At 47.2% G+C, this 21839-nt stretch overlaps 2 protein-coding genes and 2 non-coding genes across 4 annotated transcripts in view; 2 read left to right on the top strand and 2 right to left on the bottom strand.

Moving 5' to 3' along the window:
- Positions 1 to 10461: 10461 nt before the first annotated feature.
- Positions 10462 to 14386, top strand: LOC124022255. Its single transcript, XM_046337194.1, has 5 exons — positions 10462 to 10538; positions 10873 to 10954; positions 11145 to 11438; positions 12561 to 12881; positions 13232 to 14386. Exons 2-5 carry the CDS (start codon positions 10873 to 10875, stop codon positions 13639 to 13641), a joined length of 1107 nt encoding a protein of 368 aa, XP_046193150.1. The 5' UTR covers positions 10462 to 10538; the 3' UTR covers positions 13642 to 14386.
- Positions 14387 to 17568: 3182 nt separating this feature from the next.
- trnak-uuu lies at positions 17569 to 17641 on the bottom strand. The gene has a single exon. It is a non-coding gene; the product is annotated as a tRNA-Lys (tRNA).
- A 647-nt stretch (positions 17642 to 18288) lies between these two features.
- Positions 18289 to 18361, bottom strand: trnat-ugu. The gene has a single exon. It is a non-coding gene; the product is annotated as a tRNA-Thr (tRNA).
- Positions 18362 to 20052: 1691 nt separating this feature from the next.
- Positions 20053 to 21839, top strand: part of LOC124022256 (E3 ubiquitin-protein ligase DTX4-like) — a 53671-nt gene continuing 51884 nt past the window's right edge. The window contains exons 1-2 of the mRNA XM_046337195.1: positions 20053 to 20171; positions 21465 to 21679. Coding sequence (XP_046193151.1) covers positions 20086 to 20171; positions 21465 to 21679 — 301 coding nt within the window. The 5' untranslated portion in view covers positions 20053 to 20085. The remainder of the gene's footprint in view (positions 20172 to 21464; positions 21680 to 21839) is intronic.

Here is a 21839-nt window from a genome sequence, read left to right as displayed (position 1 = left end):
TGGGCAGCTCACACACACACTGGGCTCTCACTGGGCAGCTCACACACACTGGGCTCTCACTGGGCAGCTCAGACACACACTGGGCTCTCACTGGGCAGCTCACACACACACTGGGCTCTCACTGGGCAGCTCACACACACTGGGCTCTCACTGGGCAGCTCACACACACACTGGGCTCTCACTGCAGCTCTCACACACACACTGGGCTCTCACTGGGCAGCTCACACACTGGGCTCTCACTGGGCAGCTCACACACACACTGGGCTCTCACTGGGCAGCTCACACACACACTGGGCTCTCACTGGGCAGCTCACACACACTGGGCTCTCACTGGGCAGCTCTCACTGGGCAGCTCACACACACACTGGGCTCTCACTGGGCAGCTCACACACACTGGGCTCTCACTGGGCAGCTCACACACACACTGGGCTCTCACTGGGCAGCTCACACACACTGGGCTCTCACTGGGCAGCTCACACACACACACTGGGCTCTCACTGGGCAGCTCACACACACACTGGGCTCTCACTGGGCAGCTCACACACACACTGGGCTCTCACTGGGCAGCTCACACACACACTGGGCTCTCACTGGGCAGCTCACACACACACTGGGCTCTCACTGGGCAGCTCACACACACACTGGGCTCTCACTGGGCAGCTCACACACACACACTGGGCTCTCACTGGGCAGCTCACACACACACTGGCTCTCACTGGGCAGCTCACACACACACTGGGCTCTCACTGGGCAGCTCACACACACACTGGGCTCTCACTGGGCAGCTCACACACACTGGAGCTCTCACTGGGCAGCTCACACACACACTGGGCTCTCACTGGGCAGCTCACACACACACTGGACTCTCACTGGGCAGCTCACACACACTGGGCTCTCACTGGGCAGCTCACACACACACTGGGCTCTCACTGGGCAGCTCACACACACTGGGCTCTCACTGGGCAGCTCACACACACACTGGGCTCTCACTGGGCAGCTCACACACACACTGGGCTCTCACTGGGCAGCTCACACACACACTGGGCTCTCACTGGGCAGCTCACACACACACACACTGGGCAGCTCACACACACACTGGGCTCTCACTGTGCAGCTCACACACACACTGACTCTCACTGGGCAGCTCACACACACACTGGGCTCTCACTGGACAGCTCACACACACACACTGGGCAGCCTCACACACACTGGGCTCTCACTGGGCAGCTCACACACACACTGGGCTCTCACTGGGCAGCTCACACACACACTGGGCTCTCACTGGGCAGCTCACACACACACTGGGCTCCTCACTGGGCAGCTCACACACACACTGGGCTCTCACTGGGCAGCTCACACACACACTGGGCTCTCACTGGGCAGCTCACACACACACTGGGCTCTCACTGGGCAGCTCACACACACACTGGGCTCTCACTGGGCAGCTCACACACACACTGGGCTCTCACTGGGCAGCTCACACACACACTGGGCTCACACTGGGCAGCTCACACACACACTGGGCTCACACTGGGCAGCTCACACACACACTGGGCACTCACTGGGCAGCTCACACACACTGGGCTCTCACTGGGCAGCTCACACACACACTGGGCTCTCACTGGGCAGCTCACACACACACTGGGCTCTCACTGGGCAGCTCACACACTGGGCTCTCACTGGGCAGCTCACACTGGGCTCTCACTGGGCAGCTCACACACACACTGGGCTCTCACTGGGCAGCTCACACACTGTATGGGCACTCACTGGGCAGCTCACACACACACTGGGCAGCTCACACACACACTGGGCAGCTCACACACACACTGGGCTCTCACTGGGCAGCTCACACACACACTGGGCTCTCACTGGGCAGCTCACACACACACTGGGCTCTCACTGGGCAGCTCACACACACACTGGGCAGCTCACTGGGCAGCTCACACACACACTGGGCTCTCACTGGGCAGCTCACACACACACTGGGCTCACACTGGGCAGCTCACACACACACTGGGCTCTCACTGGGCAGCTCACACACACACTGGGCTCTCACTGGGCAGCTCACACACACACTGGGCTCTCACTGGGCAGCTCACACACTGTATGTGTTTATGCACACACTGGGCAGCTCACACACACACTGGGCAGCTCACACACACACTGGGCAGCTCACACACACACTGGGCTCTCACTGGGCTCTCACTGGGCAGCTCACACACACACTGGGCTCTCACTGGGCAGCTCACACACACACTGGGCTCTCACTGGGCAGCTCACACACACACACTGGGCTCTCACTGGGCAGCTCACACACACACTGGGCTCTCACTGGGCAGCTCACACACACACACTGGGCTCTCACTGGGCAGCTCACACACACACACACTGGGCAGCTCACACACACACTGGGCTCTCACTGTGCAGCTCACACACACACTGGACTCTCACTGGGCAGCTCACACACACACTGGGCTCTCACTGGACAGCTCACACACACACACACACACTGGGCAGCTCACACACACACTGGGCTCTCACTGGGCAGCTCACACACACACTGGGCTCTCACTGGGCAGCTCACACACACACTGGGCTCTCACTGGGCAGCTCACACACACTGGGGCTCTCACTGGGCAGCTCACACACACACTGGGCTCTCACTGGGCAGCTCACACACACACTGGGCTCTCACTGGGCAGCTCACACACACACTGGGCTCTCACTGGGCAGCTCACACACACACTGGGCTCCCAGAGACACACATCCTCTCGCTGGGCAGCTCACACACACACTGGGCTCACTGGGCAGCTCACACACACACTGGGCACTCACTGGGGCTCTGAAACACACTGGGCTCTCACTGGGCAGCTCACACACACACTGGGCTCACATGGGCTCTCACTGGGCAGCTCACACACACACTGGGCTCTCACTGGGCAGCTCACACACACACTGGGCTCTCACTGGGCAGCTCACACACACACTGGGCTCTCACTGGGCAGCTCACACACTGTATGTGTTTTTTATGCACACACTGGGCAGCTCACACACACACTGGGCAGCTCACACACACTGGGCTCTCACTGGGCAGCTCACACACACACTGGGCTCTCACTGGCAGCTCTCACTGGGCAGCTCACACACACACTGGGCTCTCACTGGGCAGCTCACACACACACTGGGCTCTCACTGGGCAGCTCACACACACACTGGGCTCTCACTGGGCAGCTCACACACACACTGGGCTCTCACTGGGCAGCTCACACACACACTGGGCTCTCACTGGGCAGCTCACACACACACTGGGCTCTCACTGGGCAGCTCACACACACACTGGGCAGCTCACTGGGCAGCTCACACACACACTGGGCTCTCACTGGGCAGCTCACACACACTGGGCTCACACTGGGCTCTCACTGGGCAGCTCACACACACACTGGGCTCTCACTGGGCAGCTCACACACACACTGGACTCTCACTGGGCAGCTCACACACACACTGGGCTCTCACTGGACAGCTCACACACACACACACTGGGCAGCTCACACACACACTGGGCTCTCACTGGGCAGCTCACACACACACTGGGCTCTCACTGGGCAGCTCACACACACACTGGGCTCTCACTGGGCAGCTCACACACACACTGGGCTCTCACTGGGCAGCTCACACACACACTGGGCTCTCACTGGGCAGCTCACACACACACTGGGCTCTCACTGGGCAGCTCACACACACACTGGGCTCTCACTGGGCAGCTCACACACACACTGGGCTCTCACTGGGCAGCTCACACACACACTGGGCTCTCACTGGGCAGCTCACACACACACTGGGCTCTCACTGGGCAGCTCACACACACACTGGGCTCACACTGGGCAGCTCACACACACACTGGGCACTCACTGGGCAGCTCACACACACACTGGGCTCTCACTGGGCAGCTCACACACACACTGGGCTCTCACTGGGCAGCTCACACACTGGGCTCTCACTGGGCAGCTCACACACACACTGGGCTCTCACTGGGCAGCTCACACACACACTGGGCTCTCACTGGGCAGCTCACACACACACTGGGCTCTCACTGGGCAGCTGGGCAGCTCACACACACACTGGGCTCTCACTGGGCAGCTCACACACACACTGGGCTCTCACTGGGCACTGGGCTCACACACACACTGGGCTCTCACTGGGCAGCTCACACACACACTGGGCTCTCACTGGGCAGCTCACACACACACTGGGCTCTCACTGGGCAGCTCACACACACACTGGGCTCTCACTGGGCAGCTCACACACACACTGGGCTCTCACTGGGCAGCTCACACACACACTGGGCTCTCACTGGGCAGCTCACACACACACTGGGCAGCTCACACACACACTGGGCTCTCACTGGGCAGCTCACACACACACTGGGCTCTCACTGGGCAGCTCACACACACACTGCTCTCACTGGGCAGCTCTCACTGGGCAGCTCACACACACTGGGCAGCTCACTGGGCAGCTCACACACACACTGGGCTCTCACTGGGCAGCTCACACACACACTGGGCTCACACTGGGCAGCTCACACACACACTGGGCTCTCACTGGGCAGCTCACACACACACTGGGCTCTCACTGGGCAGCTCACACACACACTGGGCTCTCACTGGGCAGCTCACACACTGTATGTGTTTTACACTGGGCAGCTCACACACACTGGGCAGCTCACACACACACTGGGCTCTCACTGGGCAGCTCACACACACACTGGGCTCTCACTGGGCAGCTCACACACACACTGGGCTCTCACTGGGCAGCTCACACACACACTGGGCTCTCACTGGGCAGCTCACACACACACTGGGCAGCTCACTGGGCAGCTCACACACACACTGGGCAGCTCACTGGGCAGCTCACACACTGTATGTGTTTTACATTCCCAGAGACACACATCCTCAAACGCTGTATGAACATGTTGATTCTACACACATTTGATACATGTGTTTTAGATCAATGCAGTGTAAAAAAAAGTGTTTTGATTTATGATGAGGCAACAGGAGTGGAAGAAATGTTACATACACATAGGGTGCATATTTTATGAAACCCCTATGGGTTCTGGTCAAAAGTAGCACACTAAATAGGGAATAAGGTGCCATTTGGGATTCTGGCACACACTATGCCTTCACAGGGATTAGCCACACATACAGTACATGAACAGAAGTGACATGCACAAACTTGCGTGAACACCCACATACGCTGTACTCTAAATGTAGATCATGTGCAGATATTATACAGTACACGGCAGCACATTCATTCCCTCTCAATGACAACCCTCAGTCACGTGGACAACAAGAGCTTTCCACATTCTCTTCTGAAAGGTTTCTGTGAAACCAGAGATCAAATAGAGCTTCCAACTCACACACACGTGTTACTGTGTGTGTGTGTGTGTGTGTGTGTGTGTGTGTGTGTGTGTGTGTGTGTGTGTGTGTGTGTGTGTGTGTGTGTGTGTGTGTGTGTGTGTGTGTGTGTGTGTGTGTGTGTGTGTGTGTGTGTGTGTGTGTGTGTGTGTGTGTGTACAAGGGTGCGTGCGTGCATGCATCGGTATCCACAGTATGTGTGTGTGTGTTTGTGCATCTATCTGGGTGAGCATGCATGCGTCTACGTGTATGTGCGTGTATCTATGCGTCCAAGTATGTGTGTGTGTCTCTTCTTGGAAACCAAACATCTCTGAACCCACCCCGGTAAGCGCTGACCTAGAGTCAGCACCAGGGACATGTTCCAGACAAATCCTTTGAGAATGGTGTGGAGGAGGGTTCCCAAATTGATAAACGGGTGGAGAGAGGGAGAAAGAGGAGAGGATGGCAGAGTAAAAGTGTGTGGGAGAGACATCGTAATACAGCAACACTGGAATTCCTCTAGTTGTGACGTTACCTCATGCGGTGTTGTGAAACCTGAGGTGCAGAGTTGGGGTCCTTTCCATTATAATTCCAGGCAATTCTGGGAGTCAAATTCTCTTTAATGCTTGTCAGTGAGCAAAACGTGAAATTGGAATTTGGTTTATTTTCAGAATTGACTGGAATTGAAATGGAATTGACCCCAACCCTGCTGAGGTGTGTTCAGTGTTTTATGCTAATTAGATTCAGGCGATGATTACGCTCCCGCATGCGGGTTTGGGAGTCACTAGAAGTTTTAAATGGAACCCTATTCCCTACATAGTGCACTACTTTTGACCAGGACCCATAGGGAATAGGGTGCCATTTGGGACGTAACCATGGTAGCTCTGTCTGTGTAGATGACCTGATTACAAATGCATGACAAGCGCATGAGACGTTTAGTGTTGTGACAACAGGAATTATCAGTGATGAAGACATGGTATGTGTCAACATGAAGAAAAACATGGCTTGCATGAAGGTTGTCTTAAAGTTGACATAATAATATTATGAGACATTCTATAGCTCTAACGCACATACACAGATACACACAAGCACATACACACACACACCTCCCAGTGACTTCACGTCCCAAATGTGGCTAATCTGGCCCTGATCCCTCTCCCCCAGCCAGTTCTCTGCTGGGCGGCCACACAGACTGGTGGTTTTACAGTCAGTCTGTCTGGATATGACATCTGAATGGCTTCTCTGTGGGCAGAGACTTGGGTCATAGAGAGACGGAAATTCAACCTTAGTAAAACATTAGTTCAACATTGACTCATTCTCTTTGAACCACCGTTCGACTATTTCAGGCCCTTAAGCATAGAGTCAGACCAACGTACAGTATCATCAACATGGAAAGACACGTCCCAGATTCAAAGACAACCACATAGCCCAGAGGTTATTCCATCCTCAAACACGGTTGTCGAGGTACACAGTCAGCACAAGTAGTCATATCCTTCCACCAAGACTGTAATTGGTTGAATGAGGTGAGTGATTGCCTGGCTGTAACAAAAGTTCCCCAGCAGGTCCTCTGCGGATAAGAGTTACCATCACTGGGGTCAGATTGATTTCTAACTGAGCAAGGGTTTAAGGAATGAGGCTACACTACCATCTAGTGGTCGTTGTAAGCAACTACACGACCCTGACACCGGTATGATCCAACAAAATGTGCTGAACAAATTCAGAACGTGACGTCTGTTTCAAAAGGTAATCATACTTGCAAAATATAAATAATTGCGTTATCACTATCATCATTAACGGTGATATTGATGATTAACCTGATTTGGAGGACTCATGTGTACAAGTTATTTTTCAAGGAAATGATCAAATACAAATCCTATATCGTATCATCTCTATCCCTTATTATCGCAGCAAATGGATCAATGCAACAATGTATTCATTTTTTATAAATGTTTTATGTATTTGTTTATTTGTATGCATCCAAAGAGTACATGGCTATAGGCTGACAACCAAGAAGGGTGCAATTGCGGCCCGCATTTCTGGGCGTTCCCACACTCAGGACTCCCTAGTGGCGCAACAGTCTGAAACAATGGATCTCAGGGCAAGAGGCGTCACTGTAGTCCTTGGTTCGATTCCAGGCTGCATTACATCCGACCGTGGTTAGGACTCCCATAGGGCGGCGCACAATTGACCCAGCAGCGTCCGGCGTAGGCCGTCATTGTAAATAAGAATTTGTTCTTAACTGACTTGCCTAGTTATATAACATGTGGTCATTCCTGCATCTGCAGGAACCCCTCTTTATAGTTGTACTGTACATTTTTAAACTATGACATGAAGGAGGCGGGGGGGGGCGTTCCAGTACAGAGGGTGATGCACAATAACGTTTGATGCCAATCACCGACAAACCCTACAGAAGAAGGTGGCGACAACGGTAGCTGGCTAGCCGTACACCGATAGACAGTGTCCTTCGACCCCAGCAATGTTTTCATGCAGTTCTGTTAACGGTGAGGGCAGGTGTTGGGCAAGCGGGAGCAAAGGACACTGTTTACCGGTGTCGTCGTCGTGGTTTTCCTGCTCTCCCACCTTGGTTGTTCCCTCAGCTAGTGATCTATCTAGGGTTGCTTGAGAGGCTAATAGATGTTGAGGAAGGAACAGCTTTTAGATTCAGTTGTGAAACATTTATTTACACTGTACTATGCTTTCTTTAATATATTCACAGATGGATCTAATGACCCTAAAAAAGGCAGGACAGGAACAGCGGGGGTTTTGTGAGTTTAACGTGGCAGTGACGAAAGAGCAACAGGTCATTTATCTGTTTACACAATAGAAGATGTCCATACTCTTGGCTGCAGGAAGGGAAAGGGAAGACACTGTATGAAGAGGTGGAACAGGAAGTCATCTAGTCTGACTCCTGTGCAGCACTGATGAGCTTAAATTCATGTGTGTCTGTGGAACAGAGCAGACAGGGTGTATTGTATGAGGTCTTACAGTGCTTGTACAGGGTGAAACAGGAAGGGAAAGGGGTGTTTGTGATGTTCCTCTGGGTACCAGCTCATGTGGGAGTTGTGGAACAGGGGAATGAGAGTGGAACAGGAAGGGAAAGGGGAGACACCTGGAGTTGTGGAACAGGAAGGGAAGGGAAGACACCTGTATAAGAGTTGTGGAACAGGAAGGGAAAGGGAAACCTATATAAGTGGAACAGGAGGGAAATGGACCTGTATAAGAGTTGTGGAACAGGAAGGGAAAGGGCAGACACCTAAGAGTTGTGGAACAAACATCCTAAATGTGGAACAGGAAGGGAAATGGATTTGTCATTCAGTGGAACAGGAAGAAGACACCAAGAGTTGTGGAACAGGAAGGGAAAAAACACCTGTATAAGAGTTGTGGAGCAGGAAGGGAAAGGGAGGACACCTGTATAAGAGTTGTGGAGCAGGAAGGGAAAGGGAAGACACCTGTATAAGAGTTGTGGAACAGGAAGGGAAAGGGAAGACACCTGTATAAGAGTTGTGGAACAGGAAGGGAAAGGGGAGACACCTGTATAAGAGTTGTGGAACAGGAAGGGAAAGGGAGACACCTGTATAAGAGTTGTGGAACAGGAAGGGAAAGGGGAGACACCTGTATAAGAGTTGTGGAACAGGAAGGGAAAGGAAGACACCTGTATAAGAGTTGTGGAACAGGAAGGGAAAGGGGAGACACCTGTATAAGAGTTGTGGAACAGGAAGGAAAGGGAGACACCTGTATAAGAGTTGTGGAACAGGAAGGGAAAGGGGAGACACCTGTATAAGAGTTGTGGAACAGGAAGGGAAAAAGGGAGTTGTGGAACAGGAAGGGAAAGGGGAGACACCTGTATAAGAGTTGTGGAACAGGAAGGGAAAGGGGAGACACCTGTATAAGAGTTGTGGAACAGGAAGGGAAAGGGAAGACACCTGTATAAGAGTTGTGGAACAGGAAGGGAAAGGGAAGACACCTGTATAAGAGTTGTGGAACAGGAAGGGAAAGGGAAGACACCTGTATAAGAGTTGTGGAACAGGAAGGGAAAGGGAAGACACCTGTATAAGAGTTGTGGAACAGGAAGGGAAAGGGAAGACACCTGTATAAGAGTTGTGGAACAGGAAGGAAAGGGAAGACACCTGTATAAGAGTTGTGGAACAGGAAGGGAAAGGGAAGACACCTGTATAAGAGTTGTGGAACAGGAAGGGAAAGGGAAGACACCTGTATAAGAGTTGTGGAACAGGAAGGGAAAGGGAAGACACCTGTATAAGAGTTGTGGAACAGGAAGGGAAAGGGAAGACACCTGTATAATATCTAGGAAAATGTGGGGGGCAGGGAGGTCCTCAGGCAGAGGGGGCAGGGAGGTCCTCAGGCAGAGGGGGCAGGGAGGTCCTCAGGCAGAGGGGGAAGGGAGGAAAGTGTAATCACAAGGCTGAGACTGGGAAACACAAGGCTCAACAGGACATTGAAATTGGTAGGAAAACAACCGACTGGGTGATGTCATCACTGTCAGGAGGAGATGGAGACAGTGGAACATGTTCCATTTCAGTGCAAGCAATATGGGAGGGAAAGGGGGAGATTATTGTTAGATTTAAGGAGTAATGTTGTTTTTTCACCATTATTTAACCAGGTAGGCAAGTTGAGAACAAGTTCTCATTTACAATTGAGACCTGGCCAAGATAAAGCAAAGCAGTTCGAAACATACAACGACACAGAGTTACACATGGAGTAAAACAAACATACAGTCAATAATACAGTATAAACAAGTCTATATACAATGTGAGCAAATGAGGTGAGATAAGGGAGGTAAAGGCAAAAAAGGCCATGGTGGCAAAGTAAACACAATATAGCAAGTAAACACTGGAATGGTAGTTTTGCAATGGAAGAATGTGCAAAGTAGAAATAAAAATAATGGGGTGCAAAATAAATAAACAAATTAAAGAGCCAATATTAAGTGAACTGCTGGGAAAATCTTCAGCGGCTGTAGTATTTAATGATGTATTACGCTTCCTTAGGGAGATGAGAATCATGGGTAGGATTTAGACCTTCCTGTCTCTGGTTAACACTCCAGTCCAATTGGTGGCGGTAATGCGCCTTAAATAGTCCAATGAAGAAGAAGAAAACGAAAGTAGTTATTTCTCAGGACAACCAACGCCCTAGGTAAAAAATCTATAGTTTGGTAAATGAAGTATATTCTATTGAAAATCTGTTTGTTTGGGGGTCGGGGGTGGAATATGATACTTGTTTCTTAGTTTGTAAGGTGTATGTGATGAATGAATGTTGTTTTAATGGACGGCAATGGTCTGAAGAGAAAGTTTTTTTATAGGGGTGTATAGTGCACACCCAAGCAGTAGTGCACACTGTAGCAAACCACAGCAAAACGTTATGCAACAAAGATGATAGTTTCTTAGTAGGCTACTATTTTAGTGTAGGCTAAATAGTTTAGGCATTACAACAATAATCCACATCTTAAAATGCTTGTTCATTTTCACAGATGTTGAATCCTGGGGCAGTAGAGCACAGCATGGGTTGGAAACTCTTCTGCTGTGTTTTTACATTGATGGTTGGCCTTCTTGGTACGCTTTTCCTAAATGAATCATTTTAGATACACTATTTTCTTTTTGTGTTAACTGGCCTCTTGATCAACATCATTGAGCGTGTTCACTGTATTAGCCTAATGTTAAATATGTTGAGGATTTAGTTTGGATACAAATATGTAAACATTATAATCCTTGTATTTATTTTCCTTCCCGACCATTTCCACAGAATGCCCCTCGATTGCCAATGGTATCATTCTTAAAACTGTGAATTTGAAGCACTCTGTCACTCTCCCTTGCAATGCAACCTGTGACATTGGCATCGTTTGGAGGATTGTGGATGGCCAGGACGTTGCCAAGATTGACCAAGGAAAATTAATTGAAGGAAAGCGCTTTGAGAAGAGGGTGGAAATCAACAAAGACCTCTCTCTCACAATCAGCTCTGCGGTGTACAATGACAAGGGCTCATATGAGTGTGTCTGTGATAAACGGAATGTTGCAGATGTGAAGCTAGATGTTCTGGGTAAGATGTTGCAGATGTGAAGCAATATTGTAATATTCAACTCATGTCCATTTATCCTTCATTCCCTCATCCTCCACTCCTCTCCTTTTGGCTTTCACACTACGCTAACTTTAACCCCCCCAGCACCTTCTCTCTGACCTTAACTCCCCAGCACCTTCTCTTTGACCTTAACCCACCAGCACCTTCTCTCTGACCTTAACCCCCCAGCACCTTCTCTCTAACCTTAACCCCCAGGCACCTTCTCTCTAAACTTAACCCCCAGGCACCTTCTCTCTGACCTTAACCCACCAGCACCTTCTCTCTGACCTTAACCCCCAGCACCTTCTCTCTAACCTTAACCCCCAGGCACCTTCTCTCTAAACTTAACCCCCAGGCACCTTCTCTCTGACCTTCATCCCCCAGCACCTTCTCTCTAACCTTAACCCCCAGCACCTTCTCTCTAACCTTAACCCCCAGCACCTTCTCTCTCACCTTAACCCCCAGCACCTTCTCTCTAACCTTAACCCCCAGGCACCTTCTCTCTAACCTTAACCCCCAGGCACCTTCTCTCTAACCTTAACCCCCAGCACCTTCTCTCTAACCTTAACCCCCAGCACCTTCTCTCTAACCTTAACCCCCAGCACCTTCTCTCTGACCTTAACCCCCAGCACCTTCTCTCTAACCTTAACCCCCAGCACCTTCTCTCTAACCTTAACCCCCAGCACCTTCTCTCTAACCTTAACCCCCAGCACCTTCTCTCTGACCTTAAACCCCCAGCATCTTTCTCTCTGACCTTAAAACCCCCAGCATCTTCTCTCTGACCTTAAACCCCCAGCATCTTCTCTGACCTTAACCCCCAGCACCTTCTCTCTAACATTAATCCTCCAGAACCTTATCTCTGACCTTAACCCCCTGCACCTTCCCCCTTCACTTTAACCCCCAGCACCTTCTCTCTAACCTTAACCCCCAGCAACTTCCCCCTTCACTTTAACCCCCAGCACCTTCTCTCTAACCTTAACCCCCAGCACCTTCCCCATTCACTTTAATTGTCATACATTCCATGTAGACCTATATCTAATTCAATTACTTTCACAATGGCACACCATTCAAGGCCCACCCCTCTTCTCCCTCCTCATCTAACAGTCCCGACAGAAATATCAGCTCACGTCGGAGATAATGTCACACTTCACTGCTATGGCTCAACCAATAAGCAGGCAACCGATGGTGAGATTTATGTCCAGTGGGAGAAAGATGGACAGACTGTGCTGAAGATTGACCCGACCAATACTACCTTTGGCCCTGGATTCATTGACAGGACATCAGTGACCAGGGATGGTTACGGAGAGGGTGACCTGTCCCTCACCTTCACCGGTGTACGCTCGTCTGACCAGGGGACCTACCTGTGCTTCTTCAACCAGGATAGTAAGCCAGGATATCCACATGGAGTCACTCTCACTGTTAACGGTGGGATGTCTATTGAATTATTTTCTCACTTAAGTATTGTATTTAATATTCACTTTTTAACGTATAGACATTGTTCTTTGTCTTATTATTATCATAATAGTAGATGTAGTGTTAGTGTAATATTTAAAGAGAATAGTATTTAGTCATGGCAGTCTTGCTGTTTTCTATTGTTGTCTTCGCTAGTTGAGATTATAAACTGGGTGGTTCGAGCCCTGAATGCTGATAGGCTGATATACCACGGCTGTCAGCCAAAGACCACACCCCCTCAGGCCTTATTGCTTCAGTATAATATTGTTGTCATTTCCCTTATCTTTGCTGCACTAACACTACTATTTTCTATCTTTCTCTAGAAAAGCGATCGGAGCCTGCAATGATTGATAGAGAAAGGAGTAGGGTACCAGTGATAGGAATAAATATTCTACTTCTGTTAATCATTTGTGTGCTCGTGTTACTGGCGATTCACAAGAGAAAAAGGAGACAGCCAACAGTGGGCTTCACAGTCACGGGAAAAGAGGACACCACGATGATCAACACAGCATCACCAGCACATCTGTCCATTGAGGATCTTCCTGTTCCAGTTCAGGACAGCCAACCGTTGTCAGAAGTTCAAAGAATCCAGAATTGTTGTGATGATCATCTTGATGAGGCCACGTGTCCTGAGGGGATGGATGAACGCACAGAGGAAGAGGAGGAGCTCCATCTCCCAGTAGCTGAAAGTGGGACACTGCTAGAGCAGGAGAAGAGTAGCACAGGGAGTTGAGTTATGTATGAAAGTAGTATGTTCTGGTTGCCAACTTCTTTGTTGTCGTGAAATGTTGGATGAAATGTTCTATGTTCACTGAAGTGGATGTGGATGTCTTCCTATCATAGTTTACTATATGAATCGGTAGCCAATGACTGTAGCTTGATTGCCTTGAATCAAATGATACAGGGTTTATTTTATCTAGGGCCCAGTCTTTGCTGATGTTCTGCCTAGTCTTCCAGTTTAAAGCTAGTGATTTTAAACCAGCATAAGCATTTTATTGGGGGGTGAGAGGTATAAAGGAGGATCCTTTGAGTGTGTGAATATGAAAGGGAAGCTGGTAAGGTATAAAGGAGGAATCATTCATCTCTCTGGTGGTGGTGCTACTGATATTGTAACTGGAAGGTTTACTAGTCAAGATCAATGTCACATTTAATCTGGCCTTGCTTGATATCAAAGGGGATATCACGGTACGTGTAATAGACAATATCCCCACAAGAGGGCAGACGTACACCATAATTTTTAAGTAAACTATGATTATTTTTGGGTCAGTGATACACTTGAGACGTCCCTACCCTAAATCCTAACCTTAATCCACAAGCAATACTTTAATCCTTACATTAACTATTTTACATTTCAACTTCTGTGGGGTAGGCACGTCCCAAGGATCCTCGATAACAGATGAATGTATTATTATAACGTATTACATGATGCGTAATAAATATATGTATTTGCTAAATGATTATAAAGAATGTTTGCTATATTTACGTTTCTTTGATCAAATGTAAGAAATATTATTGTTCACAAAGTGTAAACCTGTGTCGAAACTGTTTTGAGAAACTGGCGCAAGCACCTGTAACTTTTGTAGTGATTGTCATTTTCGGTGAGTCTTTTCAGTGAGCCGGATCATTTGGCTCCGAGCCGGTCCATATGTCAGATCTGGCCAAATGATTAGATGTCCTGCAAAAACAATGTATTACATGCACCAGATTGCTGTGATCTCCTCACTATTTATTGTTTCTGCAGTGAGGACTCACCCTCTTTACAATTAGTTTGTAATGTATCTGCAGAAAAAATAAATAGCTCAAAAAGGAGAAGTAGCAGTATGCAAATCAGGGAGCCAAGTGAACAACTCTTTCACCAATGTGATTCGGTTCCGTTAATTCGCTTACTACCCAAAGCTAAGAGCCAATTGGTGCTTGGTCCGAAAATGTGGTCTGAGGTGCCCTATGGATGGTGTGACAGAATTGCGGCCCCCGGAGCCATGCAGAGACCAACTTGAGCTCCATACCGTATCGCCATGGCCTCTCAAATGTTGTAACAATGCAGAGGGCATGATTGGTTGAAGGTAGGTGAGGTCGGGAGGTCTTGTATAAACATAAACTCCCATCCTTGACAGCTGCACCATCGAGAGCATCCTGACCGGTTGCATCACCACCTGGTATGGCAACTGCTCGGCATCTGACCGTAAGGCTACAGAGGATAGTGCATACGGCCCAGTACATCACTGGGACCAAGCTTCCTTTCCATCCAAGCCCAAAAAAGTGTCAGAGACTCCAAGTCACCCAAGTCATGGACCGTTTTCTCTGCTACCGCATGGCAAGCGGTACCAGAGCATCAAGTATAGGAACAAACGGCTCCTTAACAGCTTCAACCCCAAGCCCCCATAACTGCTGAACAATTAACCAAATGGCCACCCGGACTATTTACATTATTTTATTGTGTTACTTTTTTATTATGTTTTACTTTCGTTTATTTGGTACATATTTTCTTAACTCTTCTTGAACTGCACTGTTGGTTAAACCTCTTTGGGCTGAGATCGCGCTAACGGGATCGATATAACAACAGCCAGTGAAAGTGCATGGAGACAAATTCAAACAACAGAAATCTCATAAGTATTTGAGACCATTTTAAAGATACAATTCTTGTTAATCCCACCACAGTGTCCGATTTCAAAAAGACTTCACGACAAAAGCACACCAAGCAATTATGTTAGGTGAGTGCCTAGTCACAGAAAAACAGCCATTTTTCCAGCCAAAGAGAGGAGTCACAAAAAGCAGAAAAAGAGATAAATTAATCACTAACCTTTGATGATCTTCATCAGATGATACTCATAGGACTTCATGTTACACAATACATGTATGTTTTGTTTGATAAAGTTCATATTTATATCAAAAAATCTCAGTGTACATTGCCGCGTTATTTTCCAGTAGTTCCTAAACATCCGGTGATTTTGCAGAGAGCCACATCAATTTACAGATATACTCATAATAAACATTGCTAAAACATACAACTGTTATGCATGGAACTTTAGATAAACTTCTCCTTAATGCAACCACTGTGTCAAATTTCAAAAAAGCTTTACCCAAAAAGCACACAGTGCAATAATCTGAGTACAGCACTCAGAGACCAAAACAACCCACACAGATTTCCACCATGTTGTGTAGTCAACAGAAGTCAGAAATAGCATTATAAATATTCACTTACCTTTCATGATCTTCATCAGAATGCACTCCCAGGAATCCCAGTTCCACATTAAATGTTTGATAAAATCCATAATTTATGTCCAAATACCTCCTTTTTGTTCACGCGTTTAGCCCAGTAATCCAAAATCATGACGCGCCTGCAGACAAAAAGTAAAAAAGTTCCGTTACAGTCCGTAGAAAAGTGTCAAACGATGTATAGAATCAATCTTTAGGATGTTTTTATCATAGATCTTCAATAATGTTCCAACCGGAGAATTCCTTTGTCGGTAGAAATGCAATGGAAAGCAAGCTTACTCTTATGTGAACGCACGTGGTCAGCTCATGCCTCTCTGGCAGACCTCTGACTCAATCCCCTCTCATTCGCCACCCACTTCACAGTAGAAGCATCAAACAAGGTTCTAAAGATGACCCCATAGACACTGTGTATTCAATAGGCAATGAGTTGAAAAACTACAAACCTCAGATTTCCTACTTCCTGGTTGGATTTTTTTCTCAGGTTTTTGCCTGCCATATTAGTTATGTTATACTCACAGACATCATTCAAACAGTTTTAGGAACTTCAGAGTGTTTGCTAACCAAATATACTAATAATATGCATATCTTAGCTTCTGGGACTGAGTAGCAGGCAGTTTACTCTGGGCACCTTATTTATCCAAGCTACTCAATACTGCCCCCATCCATAACAAGTTTTAAGGTCTACACGTGTTGTATTTGACGCATGTGACAAATAAAGTGTGATTTGATTTGATCTTCCTTCACAACAGCCCTGCGCTGCTCCGCATAGTATAAGAAGTATACATGCCCTGACTTCTGTAGAGGCCATATCACGGTAAATGCTTGACAGCCAAGGCAGACATCAGATTGAACATGTAGCGCCTTTGATGGTTTGGCACTGCGGTTGTGGCGGAGGGATTTCATGACCTGGCGCTGGTTATGTGCCTGCTAGCTAAATAATGTGAGGCAAGAACACACCAACTAAAACACTGTCCCTCGTGTAAGTTATAAGAGAAGTCGACGCTTTAGGTGTAATTATTGCGTTAATGTATTGTTACTATAATGTCACACAACGTATCAGACTTGTTTGCAGCTATCCAATACAACTAGATAACGTTAGCTAACTAGAGAGCACCGTGTTCGCTAGCTCGGTTGGAAAATGTGGTTGGCTTTCTTAATTTCAGTTCACTTATTTGAAAAATTGTTAAATATCACACATACTTGTATTGTGTATTAAAAAGCGTCCTTCTCTACTTGAAAATATGGTTTTGATGGGTTTGTCGAGCTAGCTAAAGTTAACAAGCCTAACACCAGATGTAACGTTATAGCATGTATTTCCCAACATGATTCCAATTAACCTCAGTCACAGAAGCTATCGAGGCCGATAATAATATTCGTTAACGTTCGTTCTGTCTATGCAGATGAGGAAGAAGGCAACCGAGAGCGGTAAAAAGAAAAAAAACACCGCCCGAACAGGGACTTGAACCCTGGACCCTCAGATTAAAAGTCTGATGCTCTACCGACTGAGCTATCCGGGCTCTGACTGGCAGAGAAAGTGGAAAGATTTTGATTTTGAAAAGTCGTAGGGTAGATCACGTCTCGACTTGCTCGGAAAGCGACTATTGTTTCTGTGTTGCTCAGCTCAAGGGCTCGGGGGCACTTTTCAACCCCATAGCTAACGTTACTGTAAGGGTATTGCAGGCAGCATCGTAACGTTTATAACACAGATTAATAGAGTTTTGGTTTTACCCACAGGTGAATAGGGACAGTTATCGTATCTTTGGTTATACTAACGTTAATTTAGCTAGTTACTGTAGCTACATCATAGCTCGCTAGTGTTCCATTTCTTTCTGTGGTCGGCTAACCTAGTACCGGCGCAAAGATACACTATTGGCAATGTGTACGTGTTGATAATAATACCCTACCGATGCAAAGATACACCATTGGCCATTTGTAAGTGTCAATGTGCACGGAAAAGCTATTGTCAGCCTCTGTGTTGTTCCTTTAATCTTCATTTATTGGCAATTCATTGTTTTCCTCTGATCAACATACGTCATTTATTAACGTCATTAACGTGAACAAAAATAAAATGAGACATCGTGGCAGTTATTTTTTGTCTTGTCCAAGTTTAGGACGTGAAAGACCGACGTGTTGATCCGATTAAAGGAAAAAAAAAAAAGTATACAGGCCCCAGCGAGATTTGAACTCGCGACCCCTGGTTTACAAGACCAGTGCTCTAACCCCTGAGCTATGGAGCCCTGTTCTGTTGAGCCTGAAACGCAGACTGTTTTTGACTGTGGCATGGATAGTTTTTCATTAGAGTTCTATTAGCATTCTAAAAATATATATGGTTGCTTGCAAAGACCTCAATTGATCGATTTAATTTTATTGGTAAAACATCCTTATATCAGTATTTTAAATCAACACGATAAAGACAACAACAATATCCTGCATTCTGACTTGCAATGTGTTTTCAACTTCAACCACTAGATGGCGTCAAAGAACGACATTTGTCAACAAGCCTTTCAGAAGTTGTTTGTAGCCTGTCATTTGTTGCGCTCAAGTGGATAATTAAGCAATAAGGCCCCGAGGGGGTGTGGTATTATGACCAAAATCCGCTGTCCCTTTACAACGCAACGCGGAGTGCCTGGATACAGCCTTTAGCCGTGGTATACTGGTTCCCAACATAATTGCAAATGAGTCTTCCAAATGGACAATGACACCAAGCATACTTACAAAGTTGTGGCAAAATGGCTAAAGGACAACAAAGTCAAGGTATTGGAGTGGCCATCACAAAGCCCTGACCTCAATCCTATAGAAAATGTTTGGGCAGAACTGAAAAAGCATGTGCGAGTAAGGAGGCCTACAAACCTGACTCAGTTACACCAGCTCTGTCAGGAGGAATGGGCCAAAATTCACCCAACTTATTGTGGGAAGCTTGTAGAAGGCTACCCTAAACGCTTGACCCAAGTTTTGAACAATTTGAAGGCAACCAAATACTATTTGAGTGTATGTAAACTTCTGGCCCACTGGGAATGTGATGAAGGAAATAAAAGATAGTGTTCCATAAATCAGTATCTCTACTAATATTCTGACATTTTCACATTCTTAAAATAAAGTGGTGATCCTAACTGACATAAAACAGGGGATTTTTACTCGGATTAAATGTCAGGAATTGTGAAAATGTATTTGGCTAAGGTGTATGTAAACTTCTGACTTCAACTGTATATACAAGTAAAATAACACAGAATGGACACACAAATAAATACACCTGCAGTTGGCATAGCCTGTAAGGCAACACTATACCTTGCTATTTTTGTGTTTGCCAATGCATTTACAATTTGGGATAACTTCAGGGCAGATCTGCACCAGTGGCGTACTACTACTTTGGGAAAATCAATGCACATGACTATGGGGCTTGAAATAGAACGGAGGACCAGCCTCCTATGGCTTTGGGCGTGGTATAGAAATAGAACGGAGGTACCAGCCTCCTATGGCTTTGGGCGTGGTATAGAAATAGAACGGAGGTACCAGCCTCCTATGGCGTTGGGCGTGGTATAGAAATAGTACCATATGGCTTTGGGCGTGGTATAGAAATAGAACGGAGGTACCAGCCTCCTATGGCTTTGGGCGTGGTATAGAAATAGAACGGAGGTACCAGCCTCCTATGGCTTTGGGCGTGGTATAGAAATAGAACGGAGGTACCAGCCTCCTATGGCTTTGGGCGTGGTATAGAAATAGAACGGAGGTACCAGCCTCCGGAATGGAACATATTCAGTTTCGGAATACAGAGACGGATACGTATGGTTAGCCAGAGGACATCAAATATGTCCAATATTTGCTCTGGAAAACTGAATCAATTCCACCCTGGAACTCGAATTCGATATCCAATAAATACGCGCAGGAATTTAATTGAATTGTATTTTATGGATTTATGAAAAGGCGTATTTTTTCCATCACTAAAGCCACTTGAGGATTGTAAATGAGAAACATGCGTGTGGAAGACGGGCGGATAGTTAGTCTTGGTTTTGAACCCATTTCTAAAACCAAGCCTCCAACGCAACGAACGTAAGTAACTAGTGAATAGGTATGTGATTTTCAAATACCAATAAAATGCTGCATTTGTTGTTTGCGTTTTGATTGTGTTTATAAAAAAGGACTAGCCCGTGCGTAAACATGCGTTCCAAATGCTCCATGATCACCATACATCATAATCACTTCTATCATAACAAGTCGCCTTTCTCTGAACTTGGACAAGTCAATAGAGAGGCTATAAAAAAACCTATATAGATACTGGAAAGTTTTCCTATTGAATGGTTTATTTCTTGTGCTTAGCCTAGGTAGTTGTGTACAGTAATTGACACAATTGGTTTACTTGTAGCCTAATGTAGCCCATCTCGCACCCGAGGGACGATACATAGTTACAGTAATGATATGTAATAAACATGTTCAATAGGCCGACTGTACCGTTTCTAGGGAAAATGACGCGATGATTAGCCAATGATCACAAAGAGCTGAGTAATCGCCCACAAACATGTTGTGCCTGGTAGTGAATGAAATTGTATTGTACTGAATGCAACTGTACACCCAATCCGTTCTCTCTGCGTAGTATATACCTGTCCAGCCGGTTTCAAAGATTTGTGAAAGCTCGATCCGGGAGTTACGGGTATTGGTAGGTAGGTCTATTACGAGAGGGGTGTTGGATGTCAGTTTGGAACAGTTCAGCACACGACGCCCCAACGACTGGAACGGAGCTCCTTTCTCTCGCCACTCCAGAAGTGTAGCTTGGTCTCGCCACTTGCGCAACAAGTGACTCTGCCAAAGGGATTTATAAGAATCAGTCGGACACATTTTGTTTCTTTATGCTAGAACGTGACTGAAAAGCAAGTATTTCAACGAGAATAACAGGAGCACTCTCTCCGTTTCTTTGCCTGTCCACGGTTTATGAAGGCATCACAACCGGGTATAAAATCAGATTTCTCCGTGTTCGACCATGAAAGTGACACGGATGTTTGTGCCCAGATGCTGCGCTCCTTCACATTAGCACGTCGCCGGCTGACTAAATGTAAGATCCTCTTTGTTCATTTAAGGAGACCTGTATTTGTGTGTAGATATCACCTAGCTTCAAGCCCATATAACTTAGAAACTACGGGACTTCGTATAGGCTAGATTGAGCCAAGTGATGTTGGAATCAGTGATGAGACATCGATCCTCGTTTCAATAAACAGCGATAGGCTACTTTGTAGCCAAATCCAAATGAACAAAAAAGTCTAGCCTGGTTCCGGATGTAAACACAACGTCGCGCCTTCTTTTTAAATCATGGTTGCTAACAGAGGAGTATTTTCTCACTTCTCTTTTCAGGGCCACCATGCTCCATGCGTCCGCTGTGGTCGTGTGGGAATGGCTCAACGAACACGGGCGGTGGCGGCCCTACAGCCCGACCGTCTCCCACCACATCGAGGCGGTGATACGAAGCGATCCCCGTGGTGGGAGCGTCGTGCTAGGCCAAGTCGACAACCGCCTCTCGCCCTACATCCTAGACCTGCAGTCGATGCACCAGTTCAGGCAGGACACAGGTAAGAAGACGAGAGCTGGAGAGGTGGGAATGGCTGTTGTTGTTGTGGGGATGCCAATGTGGTGTTGTTACGCGCCTGGTGTTGTTTGTGTAAGGCACGTGGATGTATATAGGTGGAGAACGTTTGTGAAACAGCACAGTTTAAAATATATGGCACATAG

Source organism: Oncorhynchus gorbuscha, unplaced genomic scaffold (assembly GCF_021184085.1).
Source record: "Oncorhynchus gorbuscha isolate QuinsamMale2020 ecotype Even-year unplaced genomic scaffold, OgorEven_v1.0 Un_scaffold_1313, whole genome shotgun sequence".
NCBI lineage: Eukaryota > Metazoa > Chordata > Actinopteri > Salmoniformes > Salmonidae > Oncorhynchus > Oncorhynchus gorbuscha.
The sequence above is the reverse complement of the archived record's forward strand: the minus strand, read 5'-3'. Positions and strand labels throughout refer to the sequence as shown.